At 41.0% G+C, this 22,090-nt stretch overlaps 2 protein-coding genes across 2 annotated transcripts in view; one reads left to right on the forward strand and one right to left on the reverse strand.

Moving 5' to 3' along the window:
- The window catches only part of LOC127419036 (V-type proton ATPase subunit S1-like), a 691,126-nt gene extending 680,602 nt beyond the window's left edge, over nt 1-10,524 (forward strand). Inside the window, exon 11 of the transcript XR_007893595.1 lies at nt 10,508-10,524. The gene's annotated coding sequence lies outside the window, so the exon portion shown is untranslated. The remainder of the gene's footprint in view (nt 1-10,507) is intronic.
- Nucleotides 1-22,090, reverse strand: part of LOC127419028 (adenylate cyclase type 6-like) — a 127,202-nt gene that overhangs the window by 96,865 nt on the left and 8,247 nt on the right. The window contains exons 2-3 of the mRNA XM_051660054.1: nt 20,212-20,403; nt 133-1,018 (exon numbers count right to left, since the gene is read on the reverse strand). Of these exons, the coding sequence (XP_051516014.1) occupies nt 133-1,017 (885 nt within the window). The 5' untranslated portion in view covers nt 1,018; nt 20,212-20,403. The remainder of the gene's footprint in view (nt 1-132; nt 1,019-20,211; nt 20,404-22,090) is intronic.

Raw genomic sequence — 22,090 nt, forward strand, 5'->3', positions numbered from 1 at the left:
TCAACATACAAATGGTTTACTTCTAGTTGTCTCTGCATAATAAGCTAGCTAGAAGAGGAAAAAGTGTTTTAAGTGGAGTGTTTCACACTTCAGAGCCCAGCTTTGAAATGTTTGAGATGTGTACACACATACCTGTTTCCAGAGGAAGCTGTCCCCAAGGTTGAGTCTCCATGCTGTAATAATGTGAATAGTGGAGAGCACAGACCCAGCAATCACAGCTGCTCTCATACGCACTGGCAACAATGTGTAGATGATGTAGATGAAGAATACTGTCCACCAGATCCCTTCAGATGCACTGCGTGGAGCCACCATCAACACTCCAAACACCTGCACCACCACTAACACCCCCATTACCAGGTAACTCATGATCCACATATAGTCCTGGTGAAAGCCATTTCTGTTACACACCACCATCGAGGCCAAGAATAGGCCCATAGCTACAGAGAGCACAGAGGCATACGCAACGCCAGGCGGACCTTGGATGCAGTGGAAAGCCAGCATGACCCCACAAACCACAACCAGCACGCCCATCAGCATTGTAAGAGAGCTCTGGTTTAACCGGAAGAAATATCGCTGATACAATCTCTCAAGCTTGGCTGATTGGAACTTCTTGGACTGAAAGACGTGAGCTAAATGCATCAAGCAACCAAAAGAAGACCTTTCGGGACCCTTCCTCTCTTGGCCACCATCACCCTGGCCCTCTCCATCTTTTTGCCTCATTTCAGCATCTTCAAAGGCCAGGTCCACAGCCCTCAGCCCCACAGCGCCCTTTCTGCCGTAGTGGTCTTCCTGCCAGACACAGCGTGTGCTGAAGTTGCTGCTAGAGGCACCCCCTGCTGCACGGGAGTAGTGTTGTGATGGAGACTCCATGGCCTCCTGGTCCCGAAGACAGCTCATGTAGCGTGGGTTGCACAGGGACGAGCCCCTCTTACGCCTCGACTTTCTGCCATTGTGTTCACCCCATGCTGTCTTATGGTGGTCCACTCTTACAGCTTTAAAGCCACTGACCCAAGACATCCTAAAGCGAAGAAGGACACAATACAGTTTAGTATTATTAACCAACATACTGTTATTGCTACATATGTTTTTGTTTTTTTATCTATAAACAAAGACCAAAATGATCAACTGTAACAAATGTAACTGTAACATAGAGATTTCAAGCTACATCCACCAAATTTGGCACAGACCTTCAGACTGTTCAGACTTAGTGTGCTAAATCTTTTCTAACTGATTGGACTTATGGTATTTGGACAGCGGACAATAAACTCTGAAAAATCCCACAGACTTACATCAAGGGAATGTACAAACGAGCAAAGACAATTCAAACACTAACTGTCAAAAATGTGAAATGTAAACAAACACATACAAGGCCTTTAATCTGCTTTAAAGGTGCTGTAAGCGATTTTAGCATTCTGAAGCTTTCACGTGACTGAGCCATTGAATTAGCCACTCCCCCTCATTCCAAAAGCTGCACTGTTTGTTCCTGTGGCTGTCAAATTCAACAGTGGCACAATAGGGCCCTTAAATGACAAACATTATGAATCATAGCCTCAATGATCCGCTTCAAATACAACACTATGAGAACGAGCAAAATGATTGACAGGTGAAAAGCACCAATGTCCGCGGACACATTTTTGTTTGCTGTTTACAAAGTCTACAGCTGTCACAGAGACTGGTGAGATATCTCAGGACACTTATTTCATTCATATCTTTAAGGGAGTAGGAACATTTTTTCCATACTTTTCCATGAAAAAATCACTTACAGCACCTTTAAGTTGCTCTCTCTTTCTTTTTTGTTTTGTCTGTCTGCCACTGTAGAGCCGAGGAGGGCGGGGCGCCTGGTCCCCAATCAGCCTGATGGGGCATGCGAGGGATAAAGGCGGCCGGGGACAACAGTTCGAGAGAGAGAGAATTACAGGCAGCTGTACTGTGTGTTTAAAGGTTGTGTGGTTTTGTTTAAGTTGTTTATTAAATTATTATTTAAGTTGTCAAGCCGGTTCTCGCCTCCTCCTTTCCACTGAACCCCCTTACACTGGTGCCAAAACCCGGGAAGGAGGAGGGATTTCCGTCGCAGAGTCCTCGACACTGCCATCCACCCAGGGGAGCGCCGCTGCCATCTGACGGGGGACGGAGTAGCCCGACCACCCGGACGCGGGGAACGGTTGCCATCTGCGAGGCGAGTGGGGACGGGACTCCCCGACTGCCTGGAGCGAGAGAGCCACTGCCGGGGGCGGAGGAGTGCCCTGCTGTCCCCCGGGAATGCGGAGGGGTCGAGAAAAGACCGCCGTCCACGGGGGGAGGAGGGAAGCAACTCCCCGACCGCCTGGAGTGGTAGGGCCGCTGCCAGGGGCGGAGGAGTGTCCCCACAGGATGCCGGGAACACGGAGGGGCGTTCTGTCCGTTGGGGGTCGGAGGTCTGACTCCGGTCCGCCCGGGGAGAAGCGGCTGCCGTCCGCCTGAGAGGATGGAGGAGTGATCGAGGACCACGCGACGGCGCATCAGAGAACAGGTGAGTTTCTTTTTCTCTCTCTCCTCTCTCTCTCTCTGTCACTCCATGTTGGCCTTTCCCTCGCCTATTTTGTTTTGTTGTTTTTCCCCTCCTGTCTCCTCCCAGGTCGAGGAAGGCGGGGATGACCCGCCGGCAGTCGGGGCGCAAGGCATGCCCCCCGGAGAGGAAGGGGGGATGTACGTCATGCCGGGGGCTCCCCGGCGGCCCCGGAGTGTAGAGTGTAGAGCCGAGGAGGCCGGGGCCGGGCTGGAATGACGCACGCCCGGTCCCCAATCAGCCTGATGGGGTGCGTGAGGGATAAAGGTGGCCGGGGACGACAGTTCGAGAGAGAGAGAATTACAGGCAGCTGTACTGTGTGTTTAAAGGTTGTGTGGTTTTGTTTAAGTTGTTTATTAAATTATTATTTAAGTTGTCAAGCCGGCTCTTGCCTCCTCCTTTCCACTGAACCCCCTTACAGCCATCTATCCATCTATCTACATTTCTTACATTCTTTCTGTCTGTATTTTTTGACCATAGGACTAGTAAAATATTCAAGCTTTTAAACCAAGTTTAAACTTTCAGACAAGGCTTTGTCAAGCCAACATCAAAGTTTGTCTTGACAAACTTTACCTATCTAGTTATAATTAACAAATAAAATGAAACACAAACTAACAAAATGAAATTTTACTAAACAATACATTTTTATGACTCCGAAACTAAATAAAATAATGACCAAAAATTAATAATAGACTTTTCTGTTAACTAGTATATTATTAGTATATTATTTATATTTTATATTTTTATATTATAAAGTTCTGCCCTCTGAAATTTAACATCACTAAACAATTAAACTCAGCAAAAAAAGAAACGTCCTCTCATTTTCAACTGCTCTTATTTTCAGCAAACTTAACATGTGTAAATATTTGTATGAACATAAAAAGATTCAACAACTAAGACATAAACTGAACAAGTTTCACAGACATGTGACTAAAAGAAATGGAATAATGTGTCCCTGAACAATTGGGGGTGGGGGGGGGGCAATCAAAAGTAACAGTCAGGATCTGGTGCAGCCAACAGCTGCATTAAGTACTGCAGTGCATCTCCTTCTCATGGACTGCACCAGATTTGCCAGTTCTTGCTGTGAGATGTTACCCCACTCTTCCACCAAGATCCCAGACGTTTCTGGGGGGAATGACCCTAGCCCTCACCCTCCAATCCAACAGGTCCCAGACGTGCTCAATGGGATTGAGATCCGGGCTCTTCGCTGGCCATGGCAGAACACCGACATTCCTGTCTTGCAGGAAATCACGCACAGAACGAGCAGTATGGCTGGTGGCATTGCCATGCTGGAGGGTCATGTCAGGATGAGCCTGCAGGAAGGGTACCACATGAGGGAGGAGGATGTCTTCCCTGTAATGCACAGTGTTGAGATTGCCTGCACTGACAACAAGCTCAGTCCGATGTTGCTGTGACACACTGCCCCAGACCATGACGGACCCTCCACCTCCAAATCAATCCCGCTCCAGAGTACAGGCCTCGGTAGAACGCTCATTCCTTCGACAGTAAACGCAAGTCTGACCATCACCCCTGGTGAGACAAAACCGCGATTCGTCAGTGAAGAGAACTTTTTGCCAGTCCTGTCTGGTCCAGCGAAGGTGGGTTTGTGCCCATAGGCGACGTTGTTGCCTTACAACAGACCTACAAGCCCTCAGTCCAGCCTCTCTCAGCCTATTGCAGACAGTCTAAACACTGATGGATTGTGCATTCCTGGTGTCCCGGAACTCACCTGCTCATACCTGACAATATGCGGGATGAGACCGGCTCAACCCGGAGATTGTAGAACCTCGCAAATGTGTTGGGTGATGCCCAACCCGCTGCTCTGCAGATGTCTGCCAAAGAGGCGCCATTGGTCAGGGCCCAGGAGGCCGCCACACTCCTAGTAGGGTGGGCTCGTAGCCCCACGGGGGGTGGCATATCCTGAGCATGATATGCCATCACGATGGCATCAATGACCCAATGGGCAATCCTCTGTTTGGAGACAGCGCTCCCTTTCCGCTGCCTGCCAAAGCAGACAAAGAGCTGCTTGGAGCTTCTAAAGCTCTGCATGCGATCCAAATAGATGCGTAAAGCACGCACCGGACACAGCAATGCCAAGGCTGGGTCTCCCTCCTCCAGGGGCAGCGCTTGCAGGTTCACCACCTGATCCCTAAATGGGGTCGTGGGAACCTTGGGCACATAGCTCGGTCAGGGTCTCAGGATCACATGAGAGTAGCCCGGACCGAACTCCAGGCATGTTTCGCTGACAGAGAACGCCTGCAGTTCCCCTACCCTCTTGATGGAAGTGAGCACACTCAGGAGGGCAGTCTTCAAAGAGAGTGTCTTAAGCTCAACTGACTTCAGGGGCTCGAAGGGAGCTCCCCGTAGACCCCAAAGGACTACAGAGAGGTCCCATGAGGGGATGAGGCGTGGTCTGGAGGGATTCAACCTCCTAGTGCCTCTCAGGAACCTGATGATCAAGTCGTACTTCCCCAAATACTTACCATCTACTGCATCGTGATGTGCCGAAATGGCGGCTACATACACCTTCAAGGTGGAGGGGGACAGCCGCCCCTCCAGCCTCTCCTGCAGGAAGGAAAGCACCAATCCGAATGCGCATCTCTGGGGGTCTTTGCGTCGGGAAGAACACCACTTAGCGAACAGACGCTACTTCAAGGCATACAGGCGCCTCGTAGAGGGAGCCCTAGCCTGAGTGATTGTGTCTACCACTGCGGGTGTTCCGCGTCCCGTCCAAGGGCCAGATGTGGAGATTCCAGAGGTCTGGTCATGGGTGCCAGATGGTGCCCCGTCCCTGAGAAAGAAGGTCCTTCCTCAGGGGAATTTGCCGGGGGGGGGGGGCTGTCGCGAGGAGTGCGAGGTCCGAGAACCATGTATGGGTGGGCCAGTAGGGTGCTACTAGGACGACCTGCTCCTCGTCCTCCCTGACCTTGCACAGGGTCTGTGCAAGTAGGCTCACTGGGGGAAACGCATATTTGCGTAGTCCCGGGGGCCAGCGCATCTATACCGAGGGGTGCCTCGGTCAGGGCGTACCAAAGTGGGCAGTGGAAGGATTCCCGGGAAGCAAATAGGTCTACCTGTGCTCGACCGAATCGACTCCAAATCAGCTGGACCACCTGGGGGTGGAGTCTCCACTCTCCCCTGAGCGTAATCTGTTGTGCCAGCGCGTCTGCTGCGGTGTTAAGGTCACCCAGAATGTGAGTGGCTCGCAGCGACTTGAGGCACTGCTGACTCCAGAGGAGGAGACTGGGGGTGAGTTGTAACATGCAATGGGAGCGTAGGGCGCCTTGGCGGTTGATGTACGCTACCGTCGCCGTGCTGTCAGTCCAGACCAACACATGCTTGCCCTGGATCAATGGCTGGAGCCTCCGCAGGGTGAGCAGTACTGCCAACAACTCGAGGCAGTTGATGTGCCAATGGCGGGCCAGTCCAAGAGCCGGCGGCTGCGTGCCCATTGCATACGGCACCCCAGCCCATCTTGGAGGTGTCCGTCGTAACCATGACGCACCTGGAGTCCTGCTCTAGGGGAACCCCTGCCCGTAGAAATGCTAGGTCGGTCCAAGGGCTGAAGAGGCGGCAACAGATCGGCATGATGGCCCGGATGATCTTTAAAAAGATGCTCTCCATTAATGCCACTCTTTTAGAAGGGAAAATATACTCTTTCAGTAGGAAGAATATACTCTTTTAGCTGCTGAAGCGCCAAGGGGCATTCTCTGCACTTCACCAGTGCAAGAGGGGGAGAAGCCACTGTAATGCGCCATAAATCCAATAGCTTTTTGAGGTGAATGGATCGGCAGAGTAATTCAGCTCCCTGAACACAACCGCTCAGCTCCGAAGAGAAAATCTGAATGAATGGTTGCGAGCCAGCTCCTTTTATACCCGTATGTCAGGGGGAGTGGCATGCAAATTCCACTCGCCAATTCCCATTGGCCTTTTTTCAAAAGGTGTTTGGGGTTCCCAAGAGTGACCCCTAGTGTCACTACATCGACACAACATTGAGTGAGTGACAGACAGGGAACTAATTATATTCAAAAACTACAGCTAAACTGAAACTAGAAAACATTGAAAAAAAAGCTACAACTAAATATGAAAACTAAACCAAATTGAAAAGACTGAAAATACAAAAGTTGAAAATACAATAGAAATAAAAACTTCACAGAAAATTTCTGTTAAGCAAATATGGTGTTAATTTTGTAAGATTTTACACTACTTTAGTTGTACATGTTAACAGTATAGTGTTCCTTGTGGGTGTTCAAATAAAATCAACATCTACCCACGTGCAAAGCAATTATAATTTTTTCCGCCCCTTCTTCATCAACTTGACTGGCTGGTGGTTGTACCTAAACCACATTTCAAGGTATTGTATTAACGTCATTACATCGCTAAAACACACATTTTATGTAGCCTATATTTTATATAATAATATAGAACGGTTAATGTGTGAATTCGTGATAGGACATAATGTCGGATAATGTGAACTGGATAAATAGACATTTTTTGACCCAATTTTTTTAATTAGGAGAAGAAATTATTTAAAAAATATAGTCCACATTACATGAAACCATTGATTTAAGTCTTTAAAATTGGAAACTTTTATAATTAATGGTAGTAGTCATTACTCTGTAGTCAGCTTTAAACTTGACCTCAGATTATGTGCTCGTCCTTTCTCGTTTCAGTCAGAATTTGCTGTAGACAGAGCAGCTTTTTATTTATTCTGAAACGTATACATGGGATAACTGAGATTATTTTTGTGATGTTCATTCTAGAATTGGTGCTTCAACGTTCAGTAACTGTCGAAACTGCCAAGGTAATGCTCATTTTTCCACAAAATGTGTAGGACAGCATCACCAAGGCAGATGAAAGCGAAGTGAGACTGCTACTCGTAATGAAGATCTAAAACGCCTTGCCCCTTTTTGCATGCTGCTAATTTGAATGATTATTTGAAATAACATAGTCAGGGCCGTAGCTAGTGGGGTGTATTACTGTATTATTTTAATAGGTAAGGGGCCCAGAGCAATATATAGTCAGGGGGCCCTGAACGTAGTAGTACATTTCTGTGAATGTAATAACACTTCGATGTGTTAATTTGTTATCCTGGAAGTTTATGCTCTGTCAGAGAATGCTGCGAATGCATTGATTTCAATAGGGTGGTTCATCTGGGGAAACCTCCAACGGAGTGTTTGACAGATAGGAAACTGTTTTTGGATGGTGTGGAAATTGTCATTTTTTGGTTGCATGACGAAGTGTCACTATCGCAAATCCTTGCGTTTTCCCTCTCCGTCCTTCTGACACACCATCCCCATTGACAACAATGCCTAGGCGGTAGGGATTGGCGGATTGATACTAAAGTATCGATACTTCTGATACTGTTGTGGTATCAAGAATATCGATCCTCACATTTAAAAAAAATCGATTCTGAAGGTTTTTTTTTTTTGCTACAGATTTCTTTGTTTTTTATCAATAAACAAAGACCAAAATTATCAACTGTAACTATAACTGTAACAAATGTAACTGTAACACAGAGATTTCAAGCTACATCCACAGACTTTCAGACTGTTCAGACTTAGTGTGCTAAATCTTTTCTAACTGATTGGACTTATGGTATTTGCACAGTGGACAATCTTGCAATGGCCCTAAACATAGTAGTACATTTCTGTGAATTTAATGACACTTCTATGTGTTAATTTGTTATCGCAGAAGTTTATACTCTGTCAGAGAATGCTGCGAATGCATTGATTTCAATAGGGTGGTAACAAATGTTACTGTAACACAGAGATTTCAAGCTACATCCACTAAACTTGGCACAGACATTCAGACTGTTCAGACTTATTATTACTGTTAAGAATTATATGAGCAAATTGTTGCATGGCACCGGAACTATTTTTTCTTCCGCTCATCTTGATGCGCAGAAATGCTAAAATACACCAGCAGTCACAGACAGTGCTCACTAGGGATGGGCGATACCACTTATTTTCTTTTCGATCCGATAGTACCGATACCCATTTAACTGAATTTTTATGATTTCTTTGGATCAAATTTGTAACTTAAATTATTACTTCATTATATGCCTGTAAACATTGTCACACAAGCCCATTAAAATACATGTCATGCACTGCTCCCTATGTGAATGAGCGCTATGACTGAGAGTGAGCTCTGTCTGTGACTGCTAGTGTATTTTTGCATTTCTGCATGTCAAGATGAGTAGAAGAAAAAATAATTCCGGTACCATACAACTATTCACTAATATAATGATTTTTTCTACTTCAAAGCTTATGAGATGCATTAATATTCATGTAATCTACGTAATAAGATCACTAGTTTAAAATATATTTTTATGGGAGGATCGATATTCTTGATACCACATCAGTATTGGAAGTATCGATACATTAGTATCGATCCGCCCATCCCTAGTGCTCACTCTTTCAGTCACAGCACTCATTCAAAGAGGGAGCAGTGCTTTCCTGAGGTAATGACAGAAAAACAGCATGTGGAGTTATTCACACTATGTAATGACAAACCTAGATGTAACATTTATTATAATGTGCTTGTGTGACAATTTTTACAGGTTTATTTAAATACAGAGTTGTTAAAACATTGATAATGATTTGTAATCCTTGTTGATAAACAATACAATTATGAAAACTTAGCATGGATTTGCTGTAGTAATATTGTATTAAACATCACTGTAGTAACCACGACTGTAGTAACCATGTTTTTTTTGGGGTTTTTTTGGCAGTAACCAAGGTTTTGATACAATTAACCATGATTTTACTACAGCATTACTGTAGTATCCATATGGTAACTTGATTTTAGTAATAGTAACTATATAATAATATCTTTGGTTAATTTTGAGGTTTTATATGTGGCATATACTAACTAAATTTTAAAGGGTAAACAAAGCAACCTAATAATTTTCTGTTTAGACCCATAAATATATAAAAAAATGTAAGTAATAATAAAGTTACTAATTTTATCCAAAGAATTCGTTAAAAATCAATTTAATAGAAGTATTGGTATTGGTATCGATATCGGCGATATTGGCCTAAAAGTACTTGGTATCGATCGAAAAGAAAATACGTGGTATCGCCCATCCCTACTAGGCAGCGATCTGTGACGCAGTTTAAATTCTAGCGTGAAGCCGCCCTGAATCTCAAAGCTAAATTGTATTTTAACGCAAAAGTTGAATAATAATTTTCTTTTAAAAATAAGCAAGTCTTTTTGTCTTTTCTGTAGTTTATTGCCATTCAAGTTTGTTTAACTCTCACAATTTGGACTAACTGAACTGTGAAGAACTTAATACAAAGAGACAAGAAAATATAGAAACATGCTTCATGGAGTCCATGACTAAAGGCAAGTCTTAGTATGAGTATATATATATATATATATATATATATATATTAGGGGTGTAAATCGGATGTTTCATCACGATACAATCTTATAATGATTCTCTTGGTCTGCGATCCGATATTTGCCAATACTTCAAAGTCTGCCTCAATAGGATTCCGATTTGATTCGATTCAGGGCCCTGTGATCGATATTCCGATATTATGTGCCTATTATACACAATCAATCAGGGCTTTGTAATGGCCACTCCAATACCTTGACTTTGTTGTCCTTAAGCCATTTTGCCACAACTTTGGAGGTATGCTTGGGGTCACTGACCATTTGGAAGACCCATTTGCGATGAAGCTTTAACTTCCTGGCTGATGTCTTGAGATGTTGCTTTAATATATCCACATAATTTTCCTTCCTCATGATGCCATCTATTTTGTGAAGTGCACCAGTCCCTCCTGCAGCAAAGCACCCCCACAACATGATGCTGCCACCCCCATGCTTCATGGTTAGGATGGTGTTCTTCAGCTTGCAAGCCTCACCTCTTTTCCTCCAAACATAATTATGATCATTATGGCCAAACAGTTCGATTTTTGTTTCATCAGACCAGAGGACATTTCTCCAAAAAGTAAGATCTTTGTCCCCATGTGTACTTGCAAACTGTAGTCTGGCTTTTTTATGGTGGTTTTGGAGCAGTGGCTTCTTCCTTGCTGAGCAGCCTTTCAGGTTATGTCGATATAGGACTCGTTTTACTGTGGATATAGATACTTGTCTACCTGTTTCTCCAGCATCTTCACAAGGTCCTTTGCTGTTGTTCTGGGATTGTTCTGCACTTTCCGCACCAAAATATGTTCATCTCTTGGAGACAGAATGCGTCTCCTTCCTGAGCGGTATGATGGCTGCGTGGTCCCATGGTTTTTATACTTGCATACTATTGTTTGTACAGATGAACATGGTACCTTCAGGCATTTGGAAATTGATCCCAAGGATGAACCAGACTTTTGGAGGTCCACAGTTTTTTTCTGAGGTCTTGGCTGATTTCTTTTGATTTTCCATGATGTCAAGCAAAGAGGCAATGAGTTTGAAGGTGGGCCTTAAAATACATCCACAATCCAATTCAGTTCACCTCCTATCATAAGCTAATTAGCTAACTGTCTAAAGGCTTGACATCATTTTCTTTAAGGCTGCTTAAAGGCACAGTTAACTTAGTGTATGTAAAATTCTGACCCACTGGAATTGTGATATAGTCAATAAAAAGAGAAACAATCTGTCTGTAAACAATTGTTGGGAAATTGACTTGTGTCATGCACAAATTAGATGTCCTAAACAACTTGCCAAAACTATAGTTTGCTAATATTAAATCTATGGAGTAGTTAAAAAATTAGTTTTAATGACTTCAACCTAAGTGTATGTAAACTTCTGACTTCAACTGTACATATGACTTGTTTCCAACTATCCGTGCGCTCCATGGTTTTCTTGGCTACAACTTCCACAGTTGTAATGAAAAATTCTGTTACAGTTAACTGGGATAAATGTTAGTAGGTGTGTTGATGTGTAGATGTGTAAAGTCTTATAACTGATGCTAATGCTGAGCAGGTGTTTATCTTTTCCTCATTAGTGCTGTTCAGAATGTATTGTCAAGACGTTTCACATGATGGTTGAAATACTCCATGGTACTTTTAAATACAAAATCCTCATGTAAAATTAAAATGGGTCGCATGCGCAACTATATCGATGGAAGTCCAAATTAAGCGCATGTGAGCCGATCTGATTTGCCATGAGAGCTTGCATTTTAAGGAGTGCCCGGTTGACGCGTGCACACGGATAGCAGAGTGCAATTTGGATTCACAGACACTGCGCACATCCTTGTCCCACATGAAAAGCGTATTCAGCACTCATAAAGTTAAATAAATGTAATAAGGTTGCTTCATCGCCTGCCGGAAATGCGTACGGACGTGGCTGACATGAGAGTATTAAAATAAAGGTGCATCTTAAAAAAAATTAATAAATAAATGAAAATGTCTATATCGATATTTACACGTTGTATCGATAACATTGGATTGTTGGTTATTGGATCGATGGATAGTTACACTCCTAATATATACATTTATTTATTTATTAAATGCATGAATGACTTTGCAAATAGCTTTGCAAATAGAGCAACATTTTACTGTTTTACATGTTAAAGGATACTTCTTAACCCCAATAGAACCTGAATGAAAATTGTATTTGGCATTATGTAGAAGTCATTATAAATGTACCCATAATAAAGAGTAATTACAGTTTTTATATATTCTTGTTTTTGTAATGCAGTAGTAATGAAGCTATTGTTTTACAGAATTGACACCTGTTACAATTATAGATGAAACATTTTGAGAAGTGGATGTTGATGCATTTCCTGAGCTTGTTGCAGAAAAGGACGTGTTTTAGTATATTGACACCTACACTACCGGTCAAAAGTTTAGGGTCAGTTACTTATTCTTTATTTATTTTTATTTTTTTCACATTTTTATTTATTTATTTATTTTTCACATTTTAGAATAATAGTAAAATCATCTAAACTATGTAATAACAGAAATGGAAATTTGGGAATTATGTTGTGACTATAGAAATCCAAAATAAAACTGTGTTATATTTTAACATATTCAAAGTAGCCACCCTTTGCCTAGAATTTGCAGACATGTACTCTTGGCATTTTCTCAATCAACTTCTGGAGGAATCACCTTGGGATGCGTTTTAAACAGTATTGAAGGAGTTCCCATCTATGCCTGGCACTTATTGGCTGCTTTTCTTTATTATTCGGTCAAAGGTCATCCATTTCAAAAAACTGTTTTTTTTTTTTTTTAAATACAATTTTAGTTTTGTAATGAAATCAATTAATATAGTAGCACAATTATATTTTTGTCTACAAAACTCATTTGAAACATTTAAGAATACGCCTTCAGATCAAAAGGTTTTTAAGATCATGAGAAACATTTCAGTCAAGTGACCCCAAACTTTTGAACAGCAGTGTATTTTATCGTTATATTAAAATTTTAGCGTTTAAATGAATGTGCAGGTGTTTGGTTGTGAGTGACATATTTTTATATATCCAGATTCCACTTCCGCATACTTTTTGGATCAGCTGTCCCTGTTCTGACTAATGGAAAATGTGTCAGCATGTCTTTAATCTTCACTGAATGTAATGGAGGCAACGCAACTAATGTCTGCCCTTCAAAGAGACCCAGGGTGGAAAACACGTGTGCAAAAGAGGCTGGTAGGATGAAGAATATAATCCAGTTGCCTCCAGTTGTTTATATGTACAGTTGAAGTCAGAAGTTTACATACACTTAGGTTGAAGTCATTAAAACTAATTTTTTTAACCACTCCACAGATTTAATATTAGCAAACTATAGTTTTGGCAAGTCGTTTAGGACATCTACTTTGTCCATGACACAAGTAATTTATCCAACAATTTTTTACAGACAGATTTTCACTTTTAATTGACTATATCACAATTCCAGTGGGTCAGAAGTTTACATACACTAAGTTAACTGTGCCTTTAAGCAGCTTGTAAAATTCCAGAAAATGATGTCAAGCCTTTAGACATTTAGCCAATTAGCTTCTGATAGGATGTGTACTGAACTGGAGGTGTACCTGTGGATATATTTTAAGGCCTACCTTCAAACTCAGTGCCCCTTTGCTTGACATCATGGGAAAATCAAACAAAATCAGCCAAGACCTCAGAAAAAAAAAACTGTGAACCTCCACAAGTCTGGTTCATCCTTGGGAGCAATTTCCAAACGCCTGAAGGTACCACGTTCATCTGTACAAACAATAGTATGCAAGTATAAACACCATGGGACCACGCAGCCATCATACCGCTCAGGAAGGAGACGCATTTTGTCTCCTAGAGATGAATGTAGTTTGGTACGAAAAGTGAAAATCAATCCCAGAACAACAGCAAAGGACCTTGTGAAGATGCTGGAGGAAACAGGTAGACAAGTATCTATATCCACAGTAAAACGAGTCCTATATCGACATAACCTGAAAGGCTGCTCAGCAAGGAAGAAGCCACTGCTCCAAAAGCCAGACTACAGTTTGCAAGTGCACATGGAGACAAAGATCTTACTTTTTGGAGAAATGTCCTCTGGTCTGATGAAACAAAAATCGAACTGTTTGGCCATAATGACCATCATTATGTTTGGAGAAAAAAGGGTGAGGCTTGCAAGCCGAAAAACACCATCCCAACCGTGAAGCATGGGGTGGCAGCATCATGTTGTGGGGGTGCTTTGCTGCAGGATGGACTGGTGCACTTCACAAAATAGATGGCATCATGAGGAAGGAAAATTATGTGGATATATTGAGGCAACATCTCAAGATATCAGCCAGGAAGTTAATGGGTCTTCCAAATGGACAATGACCCCAAGCATACCTCCAAAGTTGTGGCAAAATGGCTTAAGGGCAACGAAGTCAAGGTATTGGAGTGGCCATCACAAAGCCCTGACCATCAATCTGATGGAAAATTTGTGTGCAGAACGGAAAAAAGTGTGTGCGAGCAAGGAGGCCTACAAACCTGCCTCAGTTACACCAGTTCTGTCAGGAGGAATGGACCAATATTCCAGCAACTTATTGTGAGAAGCTTGTGGAAGACTACCCAAAACATCTGGCCCAAGTTAAACAATTTAAAGGCAATGCTACCAAATACTAACAAAGTGTATGTAAATTTCTGACCAACTTGGAATGTGATGAAAGAAATAAAAGCTGAAATAAATCATTGTCTCTACTATTATTCATACATTTCACATTCTTAAAATAAAGTATTGATCCTAACTGACCTAAGACAGGGAATGTTTTTTACGATTAAATGTCAGGAATTGTGAAAAACTGAGTTTAAATATATGTGGCTATGGTGTATGTAAACTTCTGACTTCAACTGTATGTAATATGTTTAAATGTCAAATTTATTAGTTGCATATTCCTTTTATAATGTTAAAACTGATTTACCTAGTAGTTTGTAGTTTCATTGTGGATTTTTCTTTTTCTTTATTGTTATTGCAGAAAGATGCCACTCAAATCAAGGAGAGATCCATACCTGTGACATTGTTACACTATTTTCAAACTTGGCTATGTAAGTATTTCTGCATAAATGTTGGTCAAGCAAAAATAATCTATAGTTAACAGCGTTCTTAAATATTAATCTCATGCATCAAGGAACTTTACTCCAAACTGTCTCTTTAACAGGATCAAAACTATGCACTAAGTGGAGTAACTCTTTCATGAAAGAATTTGGTTAAGAAGGCAAGCATTCTAGCTCCTTCGCCTTTCCTGCTGCAGCTACTAAAATCTGCTGAAAAAATTACATCGATAACGAAGATCAAGGTACTTGACACTACTCATGAAAGTGCTATAAATGCCATTTGTCACAGATGTACTGGATGAATAATGATGGAATGTTTTTTTTCCTCTCTCTCTTTTTAAGTGTCTTGTCAATGAAGGACTAGATAGTGACATAGCCTCCCTTCTTCTTGTGTTGCACCTACGTGCACCGCAACCCTCTGGAAAAAAGAGAGCTGCCAAGATCTGTTTGAGAGATGTTGTTGGTCGCCTGCTGAAGTTAGAAACTTTACGCTTATGATCAATTTCCCTCTTTGAATAATCTGTGTATGATACAAAAACTTGATTCACTGTCTGCCCAGGTAGGGGATTTTGTGGGTGGCATGAGGGGGGCCTGTCTATATCAAAACCACAGGATTTCTGCAAGTCTTACAGTCTGATTGTTCTTCACTAAAATTAAGGCCTTAAAGACTTACAATGGTGCAATAAGTCTTAATTCATTATGTAATCATTTAAATATTGTATGAGGGAATTTCTCATTGCATTAAAGTAAACAAGTTATCGTTTTGTTCAGTTCTGCAGAAGTATTGAGGATCAAGACAGGCAGCCCTGTGTACTGGCAACTGGAAGGACAAAAGCAGATGTGCTCAAGTACTACATTGTGGTCAACAAGAACCTCATACTGTTTAGCCATTACTTCACTTGAAGCATTTTATGAGGTTTTTAAAGCTCATTTTAATTTGTTTAAGAATATGACATGCTTACATTTACCTTTATCTAGACAACAATTTACATAATCAGTCCTGTTAAATCCAGCCAATCATCACGAGTGTAAGATTTAAAGGGATAGTTCCCCCAAAAATTAAAGTTCTCTCATCATTTACTCACCCTCATGCCATCCCAGATGTGTATGACTTTCTTTCTTCTGCAGAACACAGACAAAGATTTTTAGAAAAATATTTCAGCTCTGTTGGTCCATTTAATGCAAGTCAACTGGATCTAAATCTTTGAAGCTCCAAAAAGCACATAAAGGCATCTTAAAAGAAATCCATGAGACTCCAGTGGTTTAATCCATGTCTTTTGAAATGATCTAATCGGTATTACAGACCAAAATATAACTCCTTTTTCACCATAAATCTTGACCTCAGCAGTCTCTAGGCACAATCATGATTTCAATATCATGTGCAGAACGCTAGATGCGAGTGTTATTTCCCTCGAAACGAGCATAAAAAGTATTTAGCTCATCCGGTAGAGAGGCAGCGGTGTTCATGGCGGAGTTTTTATTCCCTTTAAAGTCCGTGATGATGTTAATTCCCTGCCACATGCTTCTAGAGTTGGTGGTGTTAAACTGTCCTTCAATCTTGCTCCTGTACTGGCGTTTTGCGGTTCTGATAGTTTTTCGGAGGGCATAACTGGCTTGTTTATGCTCCTCCGCATTCCCGGAATTAAAAGCGGAGGTCCGCACATTAAGTGCCGCGCGAACATCGTTATTGATCCATGGTTTCTGATTCGGATAGATCCGTATTGTCCTGGTCGGAATCACGTCCTCTACGCACGTTCTGACGAAACACATTACGCTATCAGCGTAAAGCTCGATGTCGTCATCAGAGGCGGACCGGAACATCTCCCAGTCCGTGTGATCAAAACAGTCCTGTAGTGTAGAGTCTGATTGGTCCGACCAGCACTGGATCGTTCTGAGGGTGGGTGCTTCCTGTTTCAATTTCTGCCTGTAAGCGGGCAGAAGCAGAATGGAAGAGTGGTCCGATTTGCCAAATGGTGGGCGGGGGAGGGATTTGTAGCCATCCCGGAACGGAGAGTAGCAATGGTCCAAAACCCGGTCCCCTCGTGTGTTGAAACTAATGTGCTGGTGATATTTTGGTGCGACTGATTTTAAACTGGCTTTATTAAAGTCCCCGGTCACAATGAACGTGGCTTCAGGGTGCGCGGTTTCCTGCTCACTTATACTCCCTATAGTTCCTTGAGTGCCCGGTCTGTGTCGGCTTGTGGGGGGATGTACACAGCAGTGATAATGACCGCTGTGAATTCCCTCGGTAGCCAGAATGGTCGACACAGAAGCATAAGAAATTCCAGATCAGGAGAACAGAAAGACTTGATAGAATGTACGTTCCTCTGATCACACCAGGATTTGTTGATCATAAAACATACACCACCTCCTCTAGTTTTACCTGAGAGGTCTTTCGCTCTGTCCGCTCGGTGCACGGAGAACCCCACGGGTTCAATGGCTGAGTCTGGAATCTCCGCAGACATCCAAGTTTCTGTTAGGCAGATAATGCAGCAGTCCCTCGTCTCTCGTTGGAAAGAGATCCACGCTTTCAGCTCGCAGAGCTTGTTATCCAGAGACTGAACATTTGCCAGTAGAATACTGGGTAGCGGGGGTCGATTTGCGCGGCGTCTTACTCTGATGAGAACGCCGGCTCTGTTTCCCCTTTTCCTCCTGCGTTTCCGCGGCCGTGCTGCCCAGACAAAGGGCTCCGCTTGCGTGTTTGTAAACAGCGGGTCGGCATTGAGGAATGTGAAGTCAGGTTTTCGTTGTGAGATCGCTGAACCAATGTCCAAAAGTGTTTGTCTGTCGTAGACAATAAGGCAGACAACATCCAAGACAAAAAACATAAGAATTGTGAACAAAACAAACAAAACATTGCTATGTTGTGTCGGAGCTCGCAACGCAGCAGCCATACTCGGCGCCATCTTGAGTCCACATCTGGGATGGCATGAGGGTGAGTAAATGATGCAAGTTTATATTTATGGGTGAACTATCCCTTTAAGAGCAAAACTGTTAAACAGTAATTGAGTGTAACTACAAATCCATGATGATATGTTTTATCTGCAACACATTCAGAAGGATACTTAATATATTATTGCTCATATATAGAGCACATACAGTATATTTTTAGTAGATTTCAAGGAAAATTTTATTGAACCTGTCCATGCATTCAGATTAATTGACTAAATGCCCCAAAAGCTATGGATAGTGAACTGGGACTGTTCTGTTTCTGCATTTGATAAACAGACATCTTATGGATCTGACACATTTACACACATAGTGACAAAGATATGTATTTTTTCAGCACTTCACATAGATGTTTAATTAATGATATGAAGGAAGTCTTAATGTGTATTTTTTTTTTACCTGAGAATATTTTAACTGTGTTATTGATGCTTTAAAGAATGACACGTCATCATTGTTTCAGCATTAAACATGAATTTTTAAATTTGAGGATGTTATTGGAGATTTTAAGGAAGACAAGCTGTATTGTTTCAATAAATGCATAACTCCCATTCTGATTGTGAGTTTTTTTTTCCTTTTTTTGATAATACACTTAGTTTACATTTGAAATATGAATTAATCATAATTGTAATGTTGCTGTTTTAACATCAAGTATAAAATATCAGTATTAAAACAAATTTCAGTACCCTGTGTAACCATATTTGGGATGCAACACCACTGAATGTTAATGGTAACACCCTTAAGTATTACATTTTCAACACCTGAAGTGTTTAAATTGTACACTAAAAGAGTGTTCATATACACTGGCGGCCAAAAGTTTGGAATAATGTACAGATATTTCTCTTATGGAAAGAAATTGGTACTTTTATTCACCAAAGTGGCATTCAACTGATCATAATGTATAATCAGGACATTAATAACGTGGAAAATTACTATTACAATTTGATATACTTTTTTTTTTTTTACTTCAGAGAGTAAAAAAATCCTCCACGTGCAGCAATGACAACTTTGCAGATCCTTGGCATTCTAGCTGTCAGTTTGTCCAGATACTCAGATGACATTTCACCCCATGCTTCCTGTAGCACTTGCCATAGATGTGGCTGTCTTGTCGGGCACTTCTCACGCACCTTACAGTCTAGCTGATCCCACAAAAGCTCAATGGGGTTGAGATCCATAACACTCTTTTCCAATTATCTGTTGTCCAATGTCCATGTTTAATTGCCCACTTCAACCTCTTTTTGTTTTTCTGTTTCAAAAATGGCTTTTTCTTTGCAATTCTTCCCATAAGGCCTGCATCCCTGAGTCTTCTCTTTACTGTTGTACATGAAACTGGTGTTGAGCGGGTAGAATTCAATGAAGCTGTCAGCTGAGGACATGTGAGGCGTCTATTTCCTCAAACTAGAGACTCTGATGTACTTATCCTCTTGTTTAGTTGTACATCTGGCCTTTACTTCTCTTTCTGTCCTTGTTAGAGCCAGTTGTCCTTTGTCTTTGAAGACTATTGTGTACACCTTTGTATGAAATCTTCAGTTTTTTGGCAATTTCAAGAATTGTATAGCCTTCATTCCTCAAAACAATGATTGACTGACAAGTTTCTAGAGAAAGCTGTTTCTTTTTTTTGCCATTTTTGACCTAATATTGATCTTAAGACAAGCCAGTCTATTGCATACTGTGGAAACTTAAAAACAAACACAAAGACAATGTTAAGCTTCATTTAACTTACCAAATAGCTTTAAAATGTGATATAATGGCAAGTGATTTTCTAGTGCCAAATTAGCAATATAGCATGATTACTCAAGGATAAGGTGTTGGAGTGATGGCTGCTGGAAATGGGGCCTGTCTAGATTTGATCAAAAATGACTTTTTTCAAATAGTGATGGTGCTGTTTTTTACATCAGTAATGTCCGGACTATACTTTTTGATCAGTTGAATGACACTTTGGTGAATTAAATTACCAATTTCCTTCCAAAACAGCTAAATCTGTACAATATTCCAAACTTTTGGCTGCCAGTGTGTTACACTTTGGTCAGTGTTAACTGAACACAATCAAAGATGGACCTGTAGGCTATGTTCACCCAGGAATTGTTAAATTTAACACTTACAGTGTCAACTTTCCCAATAATAATTTGCTGCGTAGGTATTTTACTCACAACACAACAGTCCAGTATTTGCTGGCCATTCTTGTTCTAGGGACGGATGTAATTATTTGATCCAAGCAACTAATGTATTTGCAGAGTAATTGTTGCCAAGCAGTTTGGTAAGGTCATCTTACCTGTGTGGCTTTCCTCTTGTGTGGTGGCACTGCTCTCTTTAGCAAGGCAATGCATTTACTCTGTAGAGAGATAATATTACCAGCTTTCTTCTGAACACATTCACAGGATTGTCTCTGAGTTCCGGGACACTCACTTAAGCACAGGATCAATAGAAAATTCTAGTACAGCGCCAAGATCTCAGACAGCTGAGTCTGTTGGTACAACACAAATAAAACACATGGAGCATGAGAAACAAAACAAAACAAAAGCACATGACAAACCTTGCTGAGATTATCAGTGTCTGATTACTGCAAATAATTTTCACTAACAATTGTTGCTGAACTTCTTTGTTGTTACCATTAATAAGGGTTTTTATGTACATTTCTCATTAGGTTAGTAACACTTTTAAGTAAGTTAATATTGAGTGGTAATCTGATTTACAGTTTTTCTCAATCACTTTGGCTAATTTTTTGAAACAGTCTTAAGAGTCTCTAAACTGTAAGTGCTATTGTCACAACTGTTTTATGGGACATCACAACTCTATTGCATGTCAGCAAAATGTAGTAACATGCCCAAAACTTAATTCATGCTTTAAAATCTAGTTATTGTGTCAGTAAATTGACCAATGCCACCAAGTTTTTTTGTCATCGTGTTAGCCGTACTGATCAAAATATTTAGATGTTTTTTCACCATGGCAGTCAACACTGGAACTCTTTGTTATATACAAATTAAATTTTTGCTCTACTTTTTTGTTGATACTGACTGCTTACTGTACTATACAAGAATGTCAGTTTTGTCTAGCTGAATGCTATTGTGTATCACACTGAGCTTTTTAGATACGGATGTCAACTGTAGGTAAAAGTTTACTTGGAAAAGTCAATACTGTACAATACTGTAGTACACAGAAAAAGGATATGCACATTTGTTTGTATACAGTAAATTTATTTTTGTAGCAATGTGTTACATGTAAACAGAAAATTCACATTTGCATGTACATTTTTTACACATTTCTTACATGTAAAGTCATGTATAGTGAACAGAAAATTGCCACAAAATAAAAAAAACAATTTAAAAAAAAACAACAATGAAAAAACCTGCGGTAATTCTGTAAAAAAATAAAAATAAAAAACATTCAAACTAGTTCCCATCTTCTTGGTGGACATCCTGTCGCTCTTGTTGGTCTGGCCAGAGATTTAGCAGACATCACAAACATTCCATGTCATAAATATTTATGGAATATACATGTATGTCTGACAGATTTTGATAATTTAATGGATTGTTTTGCATGTGATGGCTCACACGATGAAAAAATGTTTAGAAGCTGTGAAGAGTATGACAATTTCACCGAGAATCAACTCATCAGTTTTGATCAGCAAGCCATGTGCATTTAGTTATTGTGCAAATTGCAGACAATTGTACTTTTTTGCACACATGTGCTAATACACATGCAATTTGCTTAAATGAATAAGAAATTCAAATCTGGTGTGAACAAGAAACTAATTGTTCAGAGATCTGAACTTATTGTTTTGAAAAAAAATTATTATCCTTCGAGAATTGAGCCAAAGCGATTGATAAAAACTGTAAAGCAATGATGAACTGGCTATTCTACTGGTTTTGTGTACTTTGCCCTTCCTTTTTTTTCTGTTCATTTTGAGCCTAAAAATTTGGATCTTCTCAAAGATGAAGTGTGTGTAATCTTTTCAATATCAAAATACTTCCTCCTAGCCCAGCTTAATATGCATAAAAAGCTATAAGTTTGCCATTTGTGGGTTGATTTCCCCTGAGAAGTGAAAACACTGTGATGCTATAAAACTTTTGAGCATTCTAACAAGCCTGACATAGCAAAACTGGCTCAACCAATGATGTGAGTTAGGGGCGGGACTATCTTTTTTTTTCTAC

Source organism: Myxocyprinus asiaticus, chromosome 28, assembly GCF_019703515.2.
Source record: "Myxocyprinus asiaticus isolate MX2 ecotype Aquarium Trade chromosome 28, UBuf_Myxa_2, whole genome shotgun sequence".
Taxonomy (NCBI): Eukaryota; Metazoa; Chordata; class Actinopteri; order Cypriniformes; family Catostomidae; genus Myxocyprinus; species Myxocyprinus asiaticus.